General features: G+C 46.2%; 1 protein-coding gene across 1 annotated transcript in view; it reads right to left on the bottom strand.

Moving 5' to 3' along the window:
• Positions 1–14385, bottom strand: part of Surf4 (Surfeit locus protein 4) — a 132446-nt gene that overhangs the window by 46509 nt on the left and 71552 nt on the right. Inside the window, exon 4 of the mRNA XM_050168366.3 lies at positions 12513–12699. Coding sequence (XP_050024323.1) covers positions 12513–12699 — 187 coding nt within the window. The remainder of the gene's footprint in view (positions 1–12512; positions 12700–14385) is intronic.

Here is a 14385-nt window from a genome sequence, read left to right as displayed (position 1 = left end):
GCATCTCGTCCTCCCTGCCGGACCCTCTCCGATGGTCAATCTGGTTCAAGCTCCAAGCAGATGCTGTGGAAGGTCGCCAAAACCCCGTCCCAACTGGTGGCAGCCAGAACAGTTCAGTTAGCGTCAGTCTGCGCTCGACCTTCTTTGTAATGCGCGCATGCCACTTAAACAGAGCATTTGCACTGTTGCCTTGTTCGGATGGGGTGCTGGCGGTCAGCGCAACTGAGAGGAAATGTCGATGTGACCGCCTATAGTGCCCATATAATTGCTATCCCAACACAAAGTTCTGGGTCTACGAGAAAAATGCAATCTGATTATGAAAAATGCCGTAGCATGGAGCTCCGAAATAATTTTGGCAACTCACAAGTTCTCTAACGTGCACCTCAATCTAAGTACATAGGTGATTGCAACACGTTTCTGGTGTCGGTCATGCTATGTCTTGCTTCACACCATATCACAATGGCAAAATGCACAAACGAAAGCAAGCACCGATACTACCGTATTTACACAATTGTAAGTCGACTCGAATGTAAGTCGACCCCCCCATATCGCTTGACCGGAAAAAAAAAAAAAAATCAGAGAGCATACCCGAGGGCGCATTCGATAACGAAAATTTATTAGTAGCTGACATGGTCACTGGACTACTCGTCTTCACTAGTGCTGCCATCGTCATCGTTGCTGCGGTCCCACAGCGCGTCGTGGTCCAGCGAAATTTCAAATTTGGCAAACTACCGCACCAGGACATCTTGCAGAACAGCAGCCCACGCCAAATGCACCCAGCCACACGCAGCCGTCAGGGAGGCTCTTTTGACAGGTCCGGTTGGCATAAATTCGCAGTCTTCTGCCACCAGCCACTCGTTGTACTCACGGTGGAGCAGAACCTTAAAATTAAGGCGAAGGTCCGGGCTTGTTTCATGACCACGTCGCACTTCACTGGCAGGGACCGATCACGCATTTCAGTGACGTACTATCGCGCTCAGTATGAGCTACACCACGCGAGCGCGTGGCCGAGCGCTCTGCAAGGTTGTACTGTGGCGCCGATTGTGCCATGTTTTCGAGCTATCTGGAGAGGGTGTAGCTGTTCCAGCAAGCGCGCTGAAACCCCTCGTCCCCGTTTATCTGAAGGACACCTTATCTGTTTCTTGTTCACTTTGATTTCGCTGAAGCTGAAACTGCAAGATCATGCAGCACTTTTGCCACCGACCAGACGTGGCGTGCGAAGGTAATCAAAGACAGCGCTTTCTTCGTCCAAGAAGAGCTGTGCGTTTAGACATGATTTTAGCACTGATAATGTGCCTCAGCGTGCAACGTAAATGCGGAAGCAACCACAACGTGGGCCATGCATTGTTTTCGACGGAGTGTTAGCATAGCCCCGGTGCTAATGCGGCAACGCGTTGCCATTGTTGCCACCGCCGTTCTCCGTACTATAGCAACATTTCACATTTGGCCGGGGCAGCCTACTTTGTTCATTTGCCGCAACTCCTGGGGCCATGCGTCGTCTTAATAAACTTCCCACCGTGCATGATGGCTCCAGAACACACCACGCCTTCTTAATATGCATTAAATGGTTCCGAAATTTTAGAGTGCACTACCACTAAGGCCCCAAACCCCGATTTCGCCGATCATTACCGGTGTTACCAGAATACACTAATTTCCAGTCAGCTCATCCAGAGGATACTCTTCCTAGATACATAAACGCAAGGTCGTGTGCAGGTTATTTTTTTCTAGGGTACTTAATTGCCTTTCCGAACAGTTAGTGGTTTGGTTTGGTTTATGGGGTTTAACGTCCCAAAGCGACTCAGGCTGAGAGATGCCGTAGTCGAGAGCTCCGGAAATTTCGACCACCTGGGGTTCTTTAACGTGCACTCACATGAAAGAGTCGTGTGATCAGTCAAAGATATATTCAGCCCGAATAAAAAAAAATTGGTTCACACTAAGACAGCTTGCGTGCTGTAAATGCTAAAACCTGAGATGAATTAAGAAGTCGATCACTGTTGGACACCCGGGACATTTTGCGAGCTGACGAACGTATTCCTTTTTATTAATCTGACACGCCAGATAACACCCCCTGTGAGGACCGACGCGGGCCCGATTACGAAGTTTGGGCGTCGACCGACGGCTACAGTTATCATTTTCGAAACAGATATGAAAACCGGTCTAAACGAGGGTGAAGGGGAAAGCAAGCAAGTGGAGGTGACGCGAGCTTGCTGGAACAGCTACGCCCTCTCCAGATAGGTCGAAAACACGCCACTATCGGGGCCACTGTACAACCATGCCGAGCGCACGGCCACGCGCTCGCGTGGTGTAGCTCATACTGAGCTCGATAGTACGCCGCAAGCTTAGCCTACAGCTCCGGAAAGCGTCCAGACTTCGGCACGTGGGAAATTTCTCACTTGCCGTCACACATTTCGCTTCGCTGCAGTTGCCACTCTCGCACCACCCGTTTAGAAACATCGAAATTGCGGCCCGCTGCGCAGTGATTTGTTTCTTCGGCGCAAAAGATGGCAGCCCTCTTGAACGCTGCTGTGAACGAGTGCCGAACGATTAGTGGGCCTGGAGCACTCATGACGACTGGGGAAGCATAGAAGTAGCACGTAGCCGGCAGTCAAGTGGAACGCGTCAAACCAATACCAATGCCTTTAAACCACGACCGACTAGTAATAAAGCCGGTCGTGCTTTAAACAGAGAAAGAGAAACCCGCGAGCGGTGTCTGCTCTTCCATGAACTACCGATACTCCCCGCAAGCGCCGCCGTTCTGAGGGTGCCGCCGCAAATGGGAACAGCGGCGCTTCCATCAACTATCTACACCCCCCCATAAGTGTTGCATGCACTGCAAGACTCTCAAAAATGTTGAAAAACCCTTCCGAAAAGCGAACAAACATGCGAGATAGCAAAAAGATACGGGTAGGGCCATAGAGCAAACATACAATTGTAACTACGTTGTAGCTCCCGTTGGTATCGCTTTTTTTTTTGGCGGGGCCATGTTTCGGTTTCGATTGTAAGTCAACCCCCCAACTTCAGACTTTCAAATTTAAAAAAAGGGGTCAACTTACAATCGTGTAAATACGGTAGCCGGCAAAACTTCTTTGAAACTGGCTGCTTAAGTGAGCCAGCTTTGAAAGTGGCTTACAAAATGATAAACATGTCTATAAAGCCCACAAATTTCGAGTATTAGGGGCAAAGATTTACGAAGTTGCCATCTGTCAGAAGCAACTTGCTTGCGTAGTATGAGGGATGATGTGGCGCACTCATCATTGGTTTGGCTGTTGGCGTTCAGTAAGAACACACGGGAGCCCTCTAGGGTATTTCTGCAAGTACTCTCAAAACGAAGGAAGTTTTTTACTGCCAAAACAATAATCTTGGGCAAACAGAAAGCACAGAATGGTTCACAGACACTATTTCTTTACCGAATATGTATAGCAAACGCGCACAGCGTGCGGGTGCCGCGATGGAGTCACCAGAACCGGCTTCTTGCATGAAAGGCCAGCGATCACTAAGAGCGAACTATGTGAAATACGTTCCTATAGTGGGCTGACTGTATAACCAAATGGAGCACAACAGAATGAAGCCCCAATGCAGCGATCGCACAAATTCGTGGTGACCGACTGCATGTCTTCACGCACGTATGCGCACATTCTTTCACTTTTGCTGTGAATGCGTTTTGACGCCACGCCGTGAGATGGCCACAGCTAGAGTGTACTAGACAATGGTCAAGTGAACCAAGTGGTGCTATCCCGCTGAGGCACCGCATGTCGAAAAATTGTGCGAAGGCTCTGCAAACGAACTGGAACACATGTAGACGCACTTTGAGGCATATTCAACATAATTTCACTATAGGCACTAAGACCGACTGCGCGCGTGCAATCTTATAATGGTGCTCCATTTCAACTGCAAATTTATATTGACGCCTTTTTGCTATGTACACATAGTTGAGGCATAAGTTATACAACATGACATCTTTAATTTTGCTGTTATTGTCAAGTGTGTCGTCCGCTAGCGAGTGCACGTTCGTTGCACAGACGATGGCAGATGCCCAGTTCTTCTCGCAGAGAGTCTGTGCAGTAAAATGTTTTATGGTTTTCCTTGCTTTGGTGCACCCGTGACTCTTGTCAGCCGGTACCAATTGTAGTTCTAGCCAAGTGAACTGCTATTTTTAAGACTGTTTTCTAAAAGTAATGCATAATTTTTGCCACAGTTTTGATATATCTGCAACATGAAGGTACTTAAGAAAATTTTATTGATATTGTGCCATTTTACGCGCGCTTCTTGTTGGTGGAATATTGATCCGGGACAATGATCAAAGAACACAATATTTTAGAGAAGTAAACCAGGTTTATTAACTGCGTGGCGCGAAGAGATGCGGATGACTAATGCACTTCTAGGTAAATCTTAGGATACACAGACATATATATCCACAACATATGTGCAAGAGAAAAATTAAATATTCCAAATGCATTGATTGAAAAAGTGAAAACACCCGACCGGAATAAGCATGTTTCTTTAAAAAGCTGACCCAGCCCCAGGTGAACCAATTGAATTTCTGAGAAAAGGAATCAAGGTAATTATTGGACATTAATATGAACAGTGTAAGGGAAAAGATATTGCCTACGTACTCAAACTGAATCGGGCAGACCGGGAAGTCTTTACCAATGCAATCTCGGTGGCTTGTCTGGCCATCTCCTTCAACGTGCCAGCCGGCCGAATGAAGTAAAAACATAATAGTCTAACCGAATAGTATTTGCTATTCAGATTGTATTCTAATTCAAATGTATTATTAAAAATTATCGAATAGTCATTTCTGTTCGAATGTAACGCACAACAGCACTTTTGAAGTCTCAAAGGTGAGGAGCCAATGCAAATGATGACTCTTATTCCAAATGATTGTGCTGCTGGAGAGTTGTGGCAGTTGCGCAGAGGTGCCCCAGTTCCCAAGAGAATTAAAGGGAAGCTGAAACACTTTTCGAAAAAAATGAGTTCTGTGCGGCATTCTACAGTTTTGAGTCCCCTGAACACGAATATCTGGTTCAAAAAGGGCGGAAACAAACGCAAGCGGCTGTTTTTCCAAGAAAACGCGCACCAGCGCCTCAGGGCATCGCGCGAACGCCGCTGTTGCCCGTGATTGGTCGGGGCCGCTGTGATGTCTTCCGCGGCAGTCTCCGGTCGGTGCCGCCGTTTCAGAGCGTAGCACGCTGTTCTGTTCTGGCTTCATAGCCGAGTTGTAAGCATTATGGAACGTACAGCTATGGAATGTACGGACAGCTTGTATTTTCGCCGTACATGTTCGAACCGACAGCCGATACGGAAAACGATGGAGGCAACGACGGCAGCGGCGGCAACAACGATGTAGAGTGTGCCAACAGCGAGAGCGATGTGTGCACCTTCTCGCGTGTTGGAAATCTTAGCTGGTACTTATGTTTTTTTCTTTTTTCATGTAGCTGCAGGTTCCAATGCCGGGAGAAAAAATGCGCTAAAGTGTCACTGGGAAATTGCTGCTGGAAGAATGCCAAAGCACTAACTTCTCATTAGATTGTAAACACGGGTGCAATTCCGCGATGACAAGCACCTTGCCATTGCTTGTCTAAAGTAGTCTCGTGGTTTTATGAGTGTTGATACACGATCACGATCATAAGTGCCGCGTTTCAAAGCGCGCACATGCAGTGCTGCGGGGTACAGTCATGGAAGTTGCTTATCATACAAATCCAGAGATGGCCAGAGGTATTATATATGCAATATTCATACTATGGTTCGACGACTTTGCGATTGTGGCTCGATCAAGAATCGGTATGCGTGCTCTATGCTAGTGTTGACATAAAGATATTAGGCAGTTTTAGCACCGCCGTGTGGTAAACACGATAACTGCAACCGTACGTCGAATGTCACTAGGCAAGCCTATACTACATTTCATACCTCAGGTGGAACGCTGTGGAAGCTGCGCACGAAGTCCGGTCACCAAAATTTATTACTGCGCGCGTTTCCGTCTATGCTTCGCAGCGTGCCAGCGGCGTTCGCTCGCGCGAGCATGCACGTGAAGCTGCCGCGACGGGCTGCTATTAAAAAATACCGAAAAGAAAATTGACTTAAAAGGACGTGTTAGCAGCCGTATAAGTACACGGATTGTTTCTATGGGTAAATTCTTTCTGTTTTTCATTCAGAACTGAGCTTATATATGGAAAATTTTCTCAAAAATCGGGTCAAGCAACACCGAACTTTTTCTAAGTGTGAACGCAGCCACTGCAAGAAGTATCTCAAGCCTCCACAGCGTTGCACCTGATGTATGAAACGGAGTATAGCAACGCTAGCAACAACGCATTTCCACATTTGTCGTAAGGCTATCCGGCTACGCTAAAACTGTGTTACCAGATGTTAATGGCTGCGAATGTTCGCATTTCTCGAGTGCATCAATGTGGGTCTAATCAGGCTTTCATTAAACTAGGTGCACCTGCATGTGCTGCGTATTGATGGAAGATGAAGAGCACAGCACAGTTGATTTCATCGGCACGAACTTATCTCTCCTCACCACACGGACTCACTGCGCTGCAAGCTTCTTGTCCTTCGGGAACCTGTGAAACACCACATCGTCTCGCCCGCCTGTGTTCGCGCAGCCGAATGCTGCACAGAACGAGGGCGTGTTGGGCGCCCTTGGCTGTAGGCACTCACGCAGCACAGAAGGAAAGAACATTTTACGAAAATCGCAAAAAAAAAAAAAAACGTGAGCGGCGGCGGCGGCAGATCTCTCGTAGCGTCGTTCAGTAAAGCGCAGGACGGAAAGAGGCATGCCAGCACATGCCAGCACGCCGGTCCGGCAGCTCGGTCCCCGCCAGTGACGTCACTCTCGCCGGTTCTCTCCTCTGGCAACCACCTCACCCGGCGCTCCGGGAAGTGATGGGGGCGTGTCCGCGGGGGTGATTTAGAAAGCGATTTCCGCCCCTTATATTAATAAAACGAAGAAAAAAATTACAGAGCCGTAAATGATTAGGTCTGTTCTCAATCCCAGCAATTCATGGAAATTGAAAACCGTTTCAGCTTCCCTTTAACACACGGATGCTAATCGATTCGGCTCAACAAGTCCCTAGTTGTCATTCAACACCCCGTTTTGGAGCAGCCTGCGAGTCTGCTAACTTGATTCAGGCAAGGAATTTTTTTTTTTTATTTCTCACCATGTCTGCAACCCATTGACATTGGGTGCCACAATTTTCTTCAATGAACACAGCATACCTACAAATATCTCTACGTGTATATGAGGTATGCCATTCCTTTAATTGCTTCATTATTTTCCTTATGGTAGTGCACCTGATAACAGAAAGCCGCCGCTTATAATACAGAGGCTGCTTAGTTGAGTCGATGTACAGTTGGTAACAGAATCCCATTCATCTATGAAATATAAGATAAACGTAACATGTTTTTCTCAGAAATCAGACTCTAGAATTATTTCTTTCGTTTACACACCTAGAAAAAAGCCAAAGGAAGCAGCTGCCTTCAATTTTTTTTTAACTGAACAAATTCTGGCGTTTTACGTTCGGCAATATGATTGAGGCACCCTCTTTAGTTCTGACCGCCTGGGGTTCTTAACGTGCACCTCATTTCGTTCCCATCAAATTCCACGACCTGGTTTGAACCCATAAGCTCGAGTTTAGCAGTGCAACGCCATATCCACTATGTAGTCACTAATAAGGCTTCCGCACTGTTTTTTTTTTCTTTTTGTTAAGCATGGGTCGGAGAAAAAATTTCACACGGCTTACAGGCCAAATATTAGCATATATAATGGCTACCTAAAACTGTTTTTGGCGCCCGAGGTCGGACCACAATAAAAGAACCCGTACCAAGTATACTCGCATACTCGCATTCTGTTACACAAGGAAGACAGACACATGAATTGAATGTTGCACTGCAGTTATTTTGTTTTTTTCTATAATAGTTCCCGTAAATCTGAACACAGGGCACCAGATAGGGCAGATATGTTTCATTTGTTTGAAGTGACAAGGAGGAAGTTTCTCAACTTTCAAAGTCACGTGCCACTATGAGTGACGTCACAGCAGTGCCATGTACATACGCGCACTTGTGCGATATACCTCGACTCTCCGGCTGGGGGCACAGCATCACCAAGGAGAAGGGCAAACAGCGTTTGGTTTTAAATTTAAGCTCTTTCCACGGCACGAAGGGACGTAATACTTAGGAGACACGATTGTTAGCGTGCACTGTATGCACTGCGCTTGTCGGCTCAAAATGGCCAAACCTGGCGATGCGAGTGGTCCGAAGTGAGCGGCCCGGGGGGACGTGGCAATGAAAACGTTTTTTTTTTTTTTTTTTTTTATGGGAATAAATTGGTGAAATTTGGGATGCAGGTGTGATTTGTTATGCTGATATCATAACTGAAATTAGTTTTGTGCTATCTATTGTAGTTTTCGAGGTACAAAAATTGACAGCCTCTAATGGTCATCCTGAAATTAATTACACATAAGTTCACAAAGATTTTCACATCTGCATGTCCACAAAGGCCCATTCTGAGCAATAAAGCTATTGGTTTATTTTTTAAATGCCCAAATGAGCATAAAAATATTTTTTCAGCCTTCCTATGCATATTGTCTCACTAATGACTTTTGCAAAAAAACCCATTATACATTTTTTTATGAGGTGCAGTTAAAAATGGACAGCTTTATTGCACCCTTCAATGTTTCAGGATCTAAGTGCAAAAGACAGAATAATTTTGTCTTCATTCGTTGTGAAATGGCACTGGGATGACTGAAAGCAACTGCACAAAAAATGAAAGCTCAGAAAACGGAGCTCAATGTTTCATTTGTTGTAAACATTTAAATCTTTATTTTGAGCACCTAAAACCCGCTTGGGATGTAGTCCTTTGTCTGTGGGGACACATTTGCTTTACATTTTGATGTAGTTTTTTTGCGTTCTTGCAGCAGTTTCGTGCACCTTAGTTGCCTTTTTGGTCATCGTGCATCCATCCGTCGTGCAGGGGCAGGTGACAGCGCACTCAAAACGTCCGCTCTTGTCTCTCGTTGCGCAACATGTTTATTAGTGAAATGGAGCTGAAATCCACAGCTGAATATTTGATGCGAAAACTTCTGCTCCGCCGATGTCGCGTTGCTGTCACGACCATACACGGACGTAACGTCACCATGGCTCGCGGTCGCGCCTTTGCCGTCGCTCGTGGTCGTGCCTTCATCATCGCTCGCAGACACGCCGTCACCATCGCTCGCGGTCGCGTAGGTGTTCTGCGGTCGTGTTGTCAGAAGCACACGCGGGCGCGCTTTCTGAGTCACCGACATGCGCCGGTCGTACGTCGTCAACAAGCTCGGCGGCATACGCTTCTACGAGTAGTTTTCTCCCTCTTTTCTATGCCTTTCGTGGTCTTCCGTACACGTGGGCCATTCAGAACTTAATTCCTTTGGGGCTCATCGCAGAAAACGTCGTAAGCTGCCACGATCGTCAATCACATTGATAGGAACATGCAGCTCACTGCTGCGCAAATGCGCGGGAGAGAGGTTCGTCAGCAATTCAAATCTACAACAGCCATAGGAGCGCCCCCTGTGCCCCGCGTGACTGCTACGCCCAATCGCAATGTCGCGTTTGCATTTTTTCGCTTGCGTTTGCTAGTTTACTTTTCGGTGGAGAAATGCGTCGCTCCAGTTATCTTTACCTCCGATCGCTCCTCTTTACGATGATACCAAGATGGCGGCGCTGCGTCAACGGATAGCCAGGTGATCGCGGTGCGACGGGGCTTTCCAAAGCCCGATTTTTTCGAAATTTTTGATGACAGCACATTACGAAAGTGCTGTTTTCTGGATTTCTACCGCATATTTTGTCATAATATTTTACTACGAGGTAAATAAAAGTCCGTGGATCGCAAAAAAAGACAATTCAGAAAATCAAAAATTTAGACAATTTGACCACTTCAATTGCAGCGTTTCCCCCTTAGTGCCATCAACCCAAATCTGGCCCAATCGCGCCAGGATCGCTTATGCAAGCAAGAGAATTTATCAAAGTTATTCTAAAGTTTAAGATGGAATGTGAAAAGTACGAGGTGTGTCCAAAAAGAAACTGAACTTTTGCTATAACACCTTTACTGCCTATGGTACAACATTTTAAGTGCTGTCCCCTTCAACGTCGTCCCCTCTACTGGCAATGCACTGTTCCCATCTTCCACTTTTGGAAAGCCTCCTGGAGCGCACTTTCTGGAACGGTGCACAGGTCTCTTCTAGCATTGTCCTGGATCTGCTCTACGGTTCGGAGACGACGTCCTTTCAAGGTGGTTTTCAGCTTGGGGAATAGAAAGAAGTCTGCTGGGGCTAGGTCCAACAAATATGGTGGGTGGGGCACAACTGGAGTGTGGTATTTCGCTAAGTAGCTGCGGACAAGGAGCGACGCGCAAGCCGGGGCATTGTCATGATGTAACATCCAAGCCTGATTTTCCCACAATTCAGGCCTCTTACTGCACAAAGAATCTCTCAAGCGTGCTAGGATTCCCTGGTAAACTTTTTTGTTTACTGTCTGACCATGTGGCAAATTCCTGATGGACAATGCCTTTGCAGTAAAAAAACACAACCAACATCACCTTCATTTTTGACCGACTCATGCGTGCTTTCTTTGGATGAGGAGAACCTTTGGCCACCCACTGCGATGACTGCACTTTCGTTTCAACATCACAGCCATAAACCCATGTCTCATTGCCTGTGATGATGTTCTTAAGGAAGTTTTCATGGTCATTGGTAGCGGCGAGCAGTTCTTGGCTGATTTCAACAGGTCTGCTTCTGTTCGTCATTCAACAAACGTGGCACAAATTTTGCACTGACACAACGCATCCCAAGTTTGTCACTCGAAATTTCAGGACATGATCCTATGCTAATACCCACTTTGTCAGCGACTTCTCGAACACTCCAAATGACGATTTCCACGCATCACAGTTCGAACTCTCTCGACATGGTCATCATCTGTGGATGTGGAAGGTCGCCCAGGCTTCGGATTGTCACCGACCGACATTCTTCTGTGTTCAAAACGCTTGAACCAATCGTAGCACTGCGTGCGACTCATACAGTCCTCCCCGTATGCTTGGCTAAGCAACTGAAATGTCTCTGTGAAAGTTTTCCCAAGTTTGTAGCAGAACTTCACACACACACACGTTGTTCTTCCAATTCCTTCATTGTCACTTTGGCACCAATCCGAAGAACAGCTTGTTCATGTGCTCACTTCAGCAGCTATAGCTCGCCGACTAACGGTCAGAGCGAAATGTGACAAATGGCAGTTTGTTTTCTAAACCTGCCGGTACATGCGCTCAGTAGCCGCAGCACACTCCTTCTGCCCATTGGCACGCTATTTCAAAAGTTCGATTTCTTTTTGAACACAACTCGTAGGTAGCCTTAGCGTCAGACAATGCTGACGCTAGTTGAGTTTTTAAATCCACAACTACCAGTAATGAACAAGGAGAAGGGAAACAAAGAGGATCAATTTACGTTAATCACGACTAAATAAATCCAGCAGGCAAGAAGCCAAGGAAAGCATTAAGGTAATAGCTGTGGTTGAAATTGAAATATAGAAAATACTGAAGGAAAAGAAGTGATATCATTTTAGGGCACTAAAGAGAAACACACACAAGAGAGAACACACAGAGTACCCAGAACCAACTGATCTACTGAAATAGAAGATGGGGCATGGTGCATGAGTGATACCTCAGTCACCTTGTATGCTACTGAAATGCACTTGTTTGAAGAACAGATAGCTCCTCTTGAGTGTGCGCAGGAATTTCACCATGCCCCATCTTCTATTTCAATAAATCAGCTGGTAGTTGGTGCTCTGTGTTCTCCATTGCGTGTGTCTCTTTAGCGCCCTAAAACCACGTAGTCCAAATCCCACCAACCTGCCCAAGAAGTTTTATTTAGAAGAAATGAAAGTGGACGAAAAGATAACTTGTCACCAGTAGGGACCGAACCCATAACCTTTGCATTACATGTGCTTGCACTACCAATAGTGCGACGGCCATCAATCCGTCCACTAATGTAGGCATTTGTGTGTACTAGCCCTGGAAGCATTAGCCAGTGCCACTCACGGCCATGTTTCTTTTTGCCCGATAGCGCCACATAACGCATGAACTTAGGAGAGCAGGCACGCGGCTAATAAACCATCCTATGCTACCTAATGGCATCAAAGCTACCAGATTCGAGACCCTTGCATGAATGAACGAGGAGAAGGGAAACAGAGGGGCTTCATTTTTGTTACTACCGACCATATAAAGCCATCAGGCAATGAAGCCAAGGAAAGCATAGGGTTAATTAGCCATGGTGGAAATTGAAATTTAGAAAATAATGAAGGGGAAAGGGAAATATTCAAAAAGGATAACTTGTCACTGGCAGGGACCGAAGCCACAACTTTGGCATTACGAGTGTATTGACCTGCCTCGATTAAACCAACCTCTGTATGGCCAGCAGCTTGCTAATCTGGGCATAATCAACGAGTCACATCTTAGCAATAGCTCAAAGTATCCCTGATATGAGAAATGTGCTGACCTGGAGTACAGAGAGCTCGAGGCGCAGCATGGTGACGAACATGAAGACGAGCAAGATGCGGCCAGTCAGCTGCATGTAGGATTTGGGCTTGTTCTCGCCCAGGGAAGGCACGCCTGCAAACAAGCTCTTGGCCTCCACCCGGCTCTCGGCAACCAGCAGGAGCAACGCCCCAACCAGTGACATGCTCCTGCAATTGTAAGCATCACCACATTAAGCACCTACACATGATTAACCTGCCCAACAACAGTGGCCGTACACCAAAGAAACAGTACTACACTATTTGAAGCAGTAAAAAACAAAGAATAAAGTGCGCAACTCAACATAATCACACAGGCCATGTCATTCCTTGGCAATGTTTCCATTTGCTTTCTTCATTGCATGGTTGTAAATTTCAGCACTTAAAGTGCATGACCAGCAAAGTTGAAGGCAGGTCAAACCTGCTATGTCACTATTTGTTAAGCACCACAAGTGCGAAGCAGCAAAGCTGACAAAAGGACTTGGCAGATATGGAACACCAATTACAGGGAATCATGCAAATGCAAACACCCTCGAAAAATTTTGCTGAGACAAGGACACAAAGAAAAACATACCCTATGTGTCTTTGATTCAGTCCTACTGAAGCCCCCTCATCTTCAAAAACTACTAGGCATGGGTTGCACCAAATTACATACCTTTTCGTTTGTATTGAAGGCATGCTAAGGCTTTCATTCGTTTTAATGCTTCAATGACAAGCCATGTATTACTGCTATATAGTTCTTCCAAAAAGTCAACCTTGGAGCAGAAAAACAAACGACAGGGGTGCCCTACAATGTAAAACTATTCCAAAATTTCAATTCCAATTCTGCAATCAGCCCTCTGGAATTGATCAAAAACATTTTTGGACCACCCTTCACCTGTCTGTAAAGCGACGCCACGAAAACCATGATAGCTCCCCATCTGATATGACATGTACAGTCTGATTATGCATGATTTTACCGGAAAAAAAAAAAATTTATTTCTGATTAGACGCCTTTTCGCCATTAACCCTCGGCTATTGCTCAAAAGTTTTCGGGCTGCAGCCACTTGACCTGCCTGTCATGTGACATCACAAAACCGCAAAAACTCACCGCGTCGAAGTGACGTGTACGCGTTAAAGATGCATTTATATGCCGAACAAAACTGAATTTTCTTCTGAATAGCTACAGGCTGCCCCATTCCGAAAGGAATATAAGATGGCTGCCACCGGTCACTCAGGCACTGGCTACTCCACGCCTGCCAACCTGGCGAGATCAAACATCTGGAGACTTTTTATGTGTGCCAACGAGGCCGGGGGGTGCATTCACCATTTCAACTTCCAGTGGGACCGGGCTGGGTGGGGGTTCGTTCAAACTTTTAGGCAATGTTCGATGAGTCCTTTTGCAGGACCTTACAGTAGCAGACTTTGCTCACTGCAAAAATTTGTCAAAGTAGCTTTGCTCAAAACATGGTCCAGACTGACGGCCCTTCACTAACAGCAGGTGTTGGAGGGTTGTGTTGCACGTTGATGAGCGGAACTCAGTCCTAGTTTTTCGCGCCATGCTAAATATTCTTTCACACTCAGCGTTGCTAAGCGGTATCACGAGTAAATCCAGCGTCACCTTAGCAACTCGGTGAAACATGTTTTCCATCAGTGTTTTTAATTTTTCCAACCATAGACCACTGCACGTCCCACCTTTCCTCATTCAGAATGTCCTCTTAAAGACTGCACGCCTGTAGTGTGGCAAACTCAGCTTCAAAAGGATCTAAAGCATCTTCAGCAGATTCAGTGGAATCTCGTGGCAGCAGCTGAGCGAAACTCTGAATAAAGAAACGAAGACTCGAGAGCGATGCCTGCGAAATAAATTTCATGTTGGCC

This window comes from Dermacentor andersoni, chromosome 1, assembly GCF_023375885.2.
Source record: "Dermacentor andersoni chromosome 1, qqDerAnde1_hic_scaffold, whole genome shotgun sequence".
NCBI classification, from domain to species: Eukaryota; Metazoa; Arthropoda; class Arachnida; order Ixodida; family Ixodidae; genus Dermacentor; species Dermacentor andersoni.
This window is presented reverse-complemented; position numbering and strand designations above follow the sequence as displayed.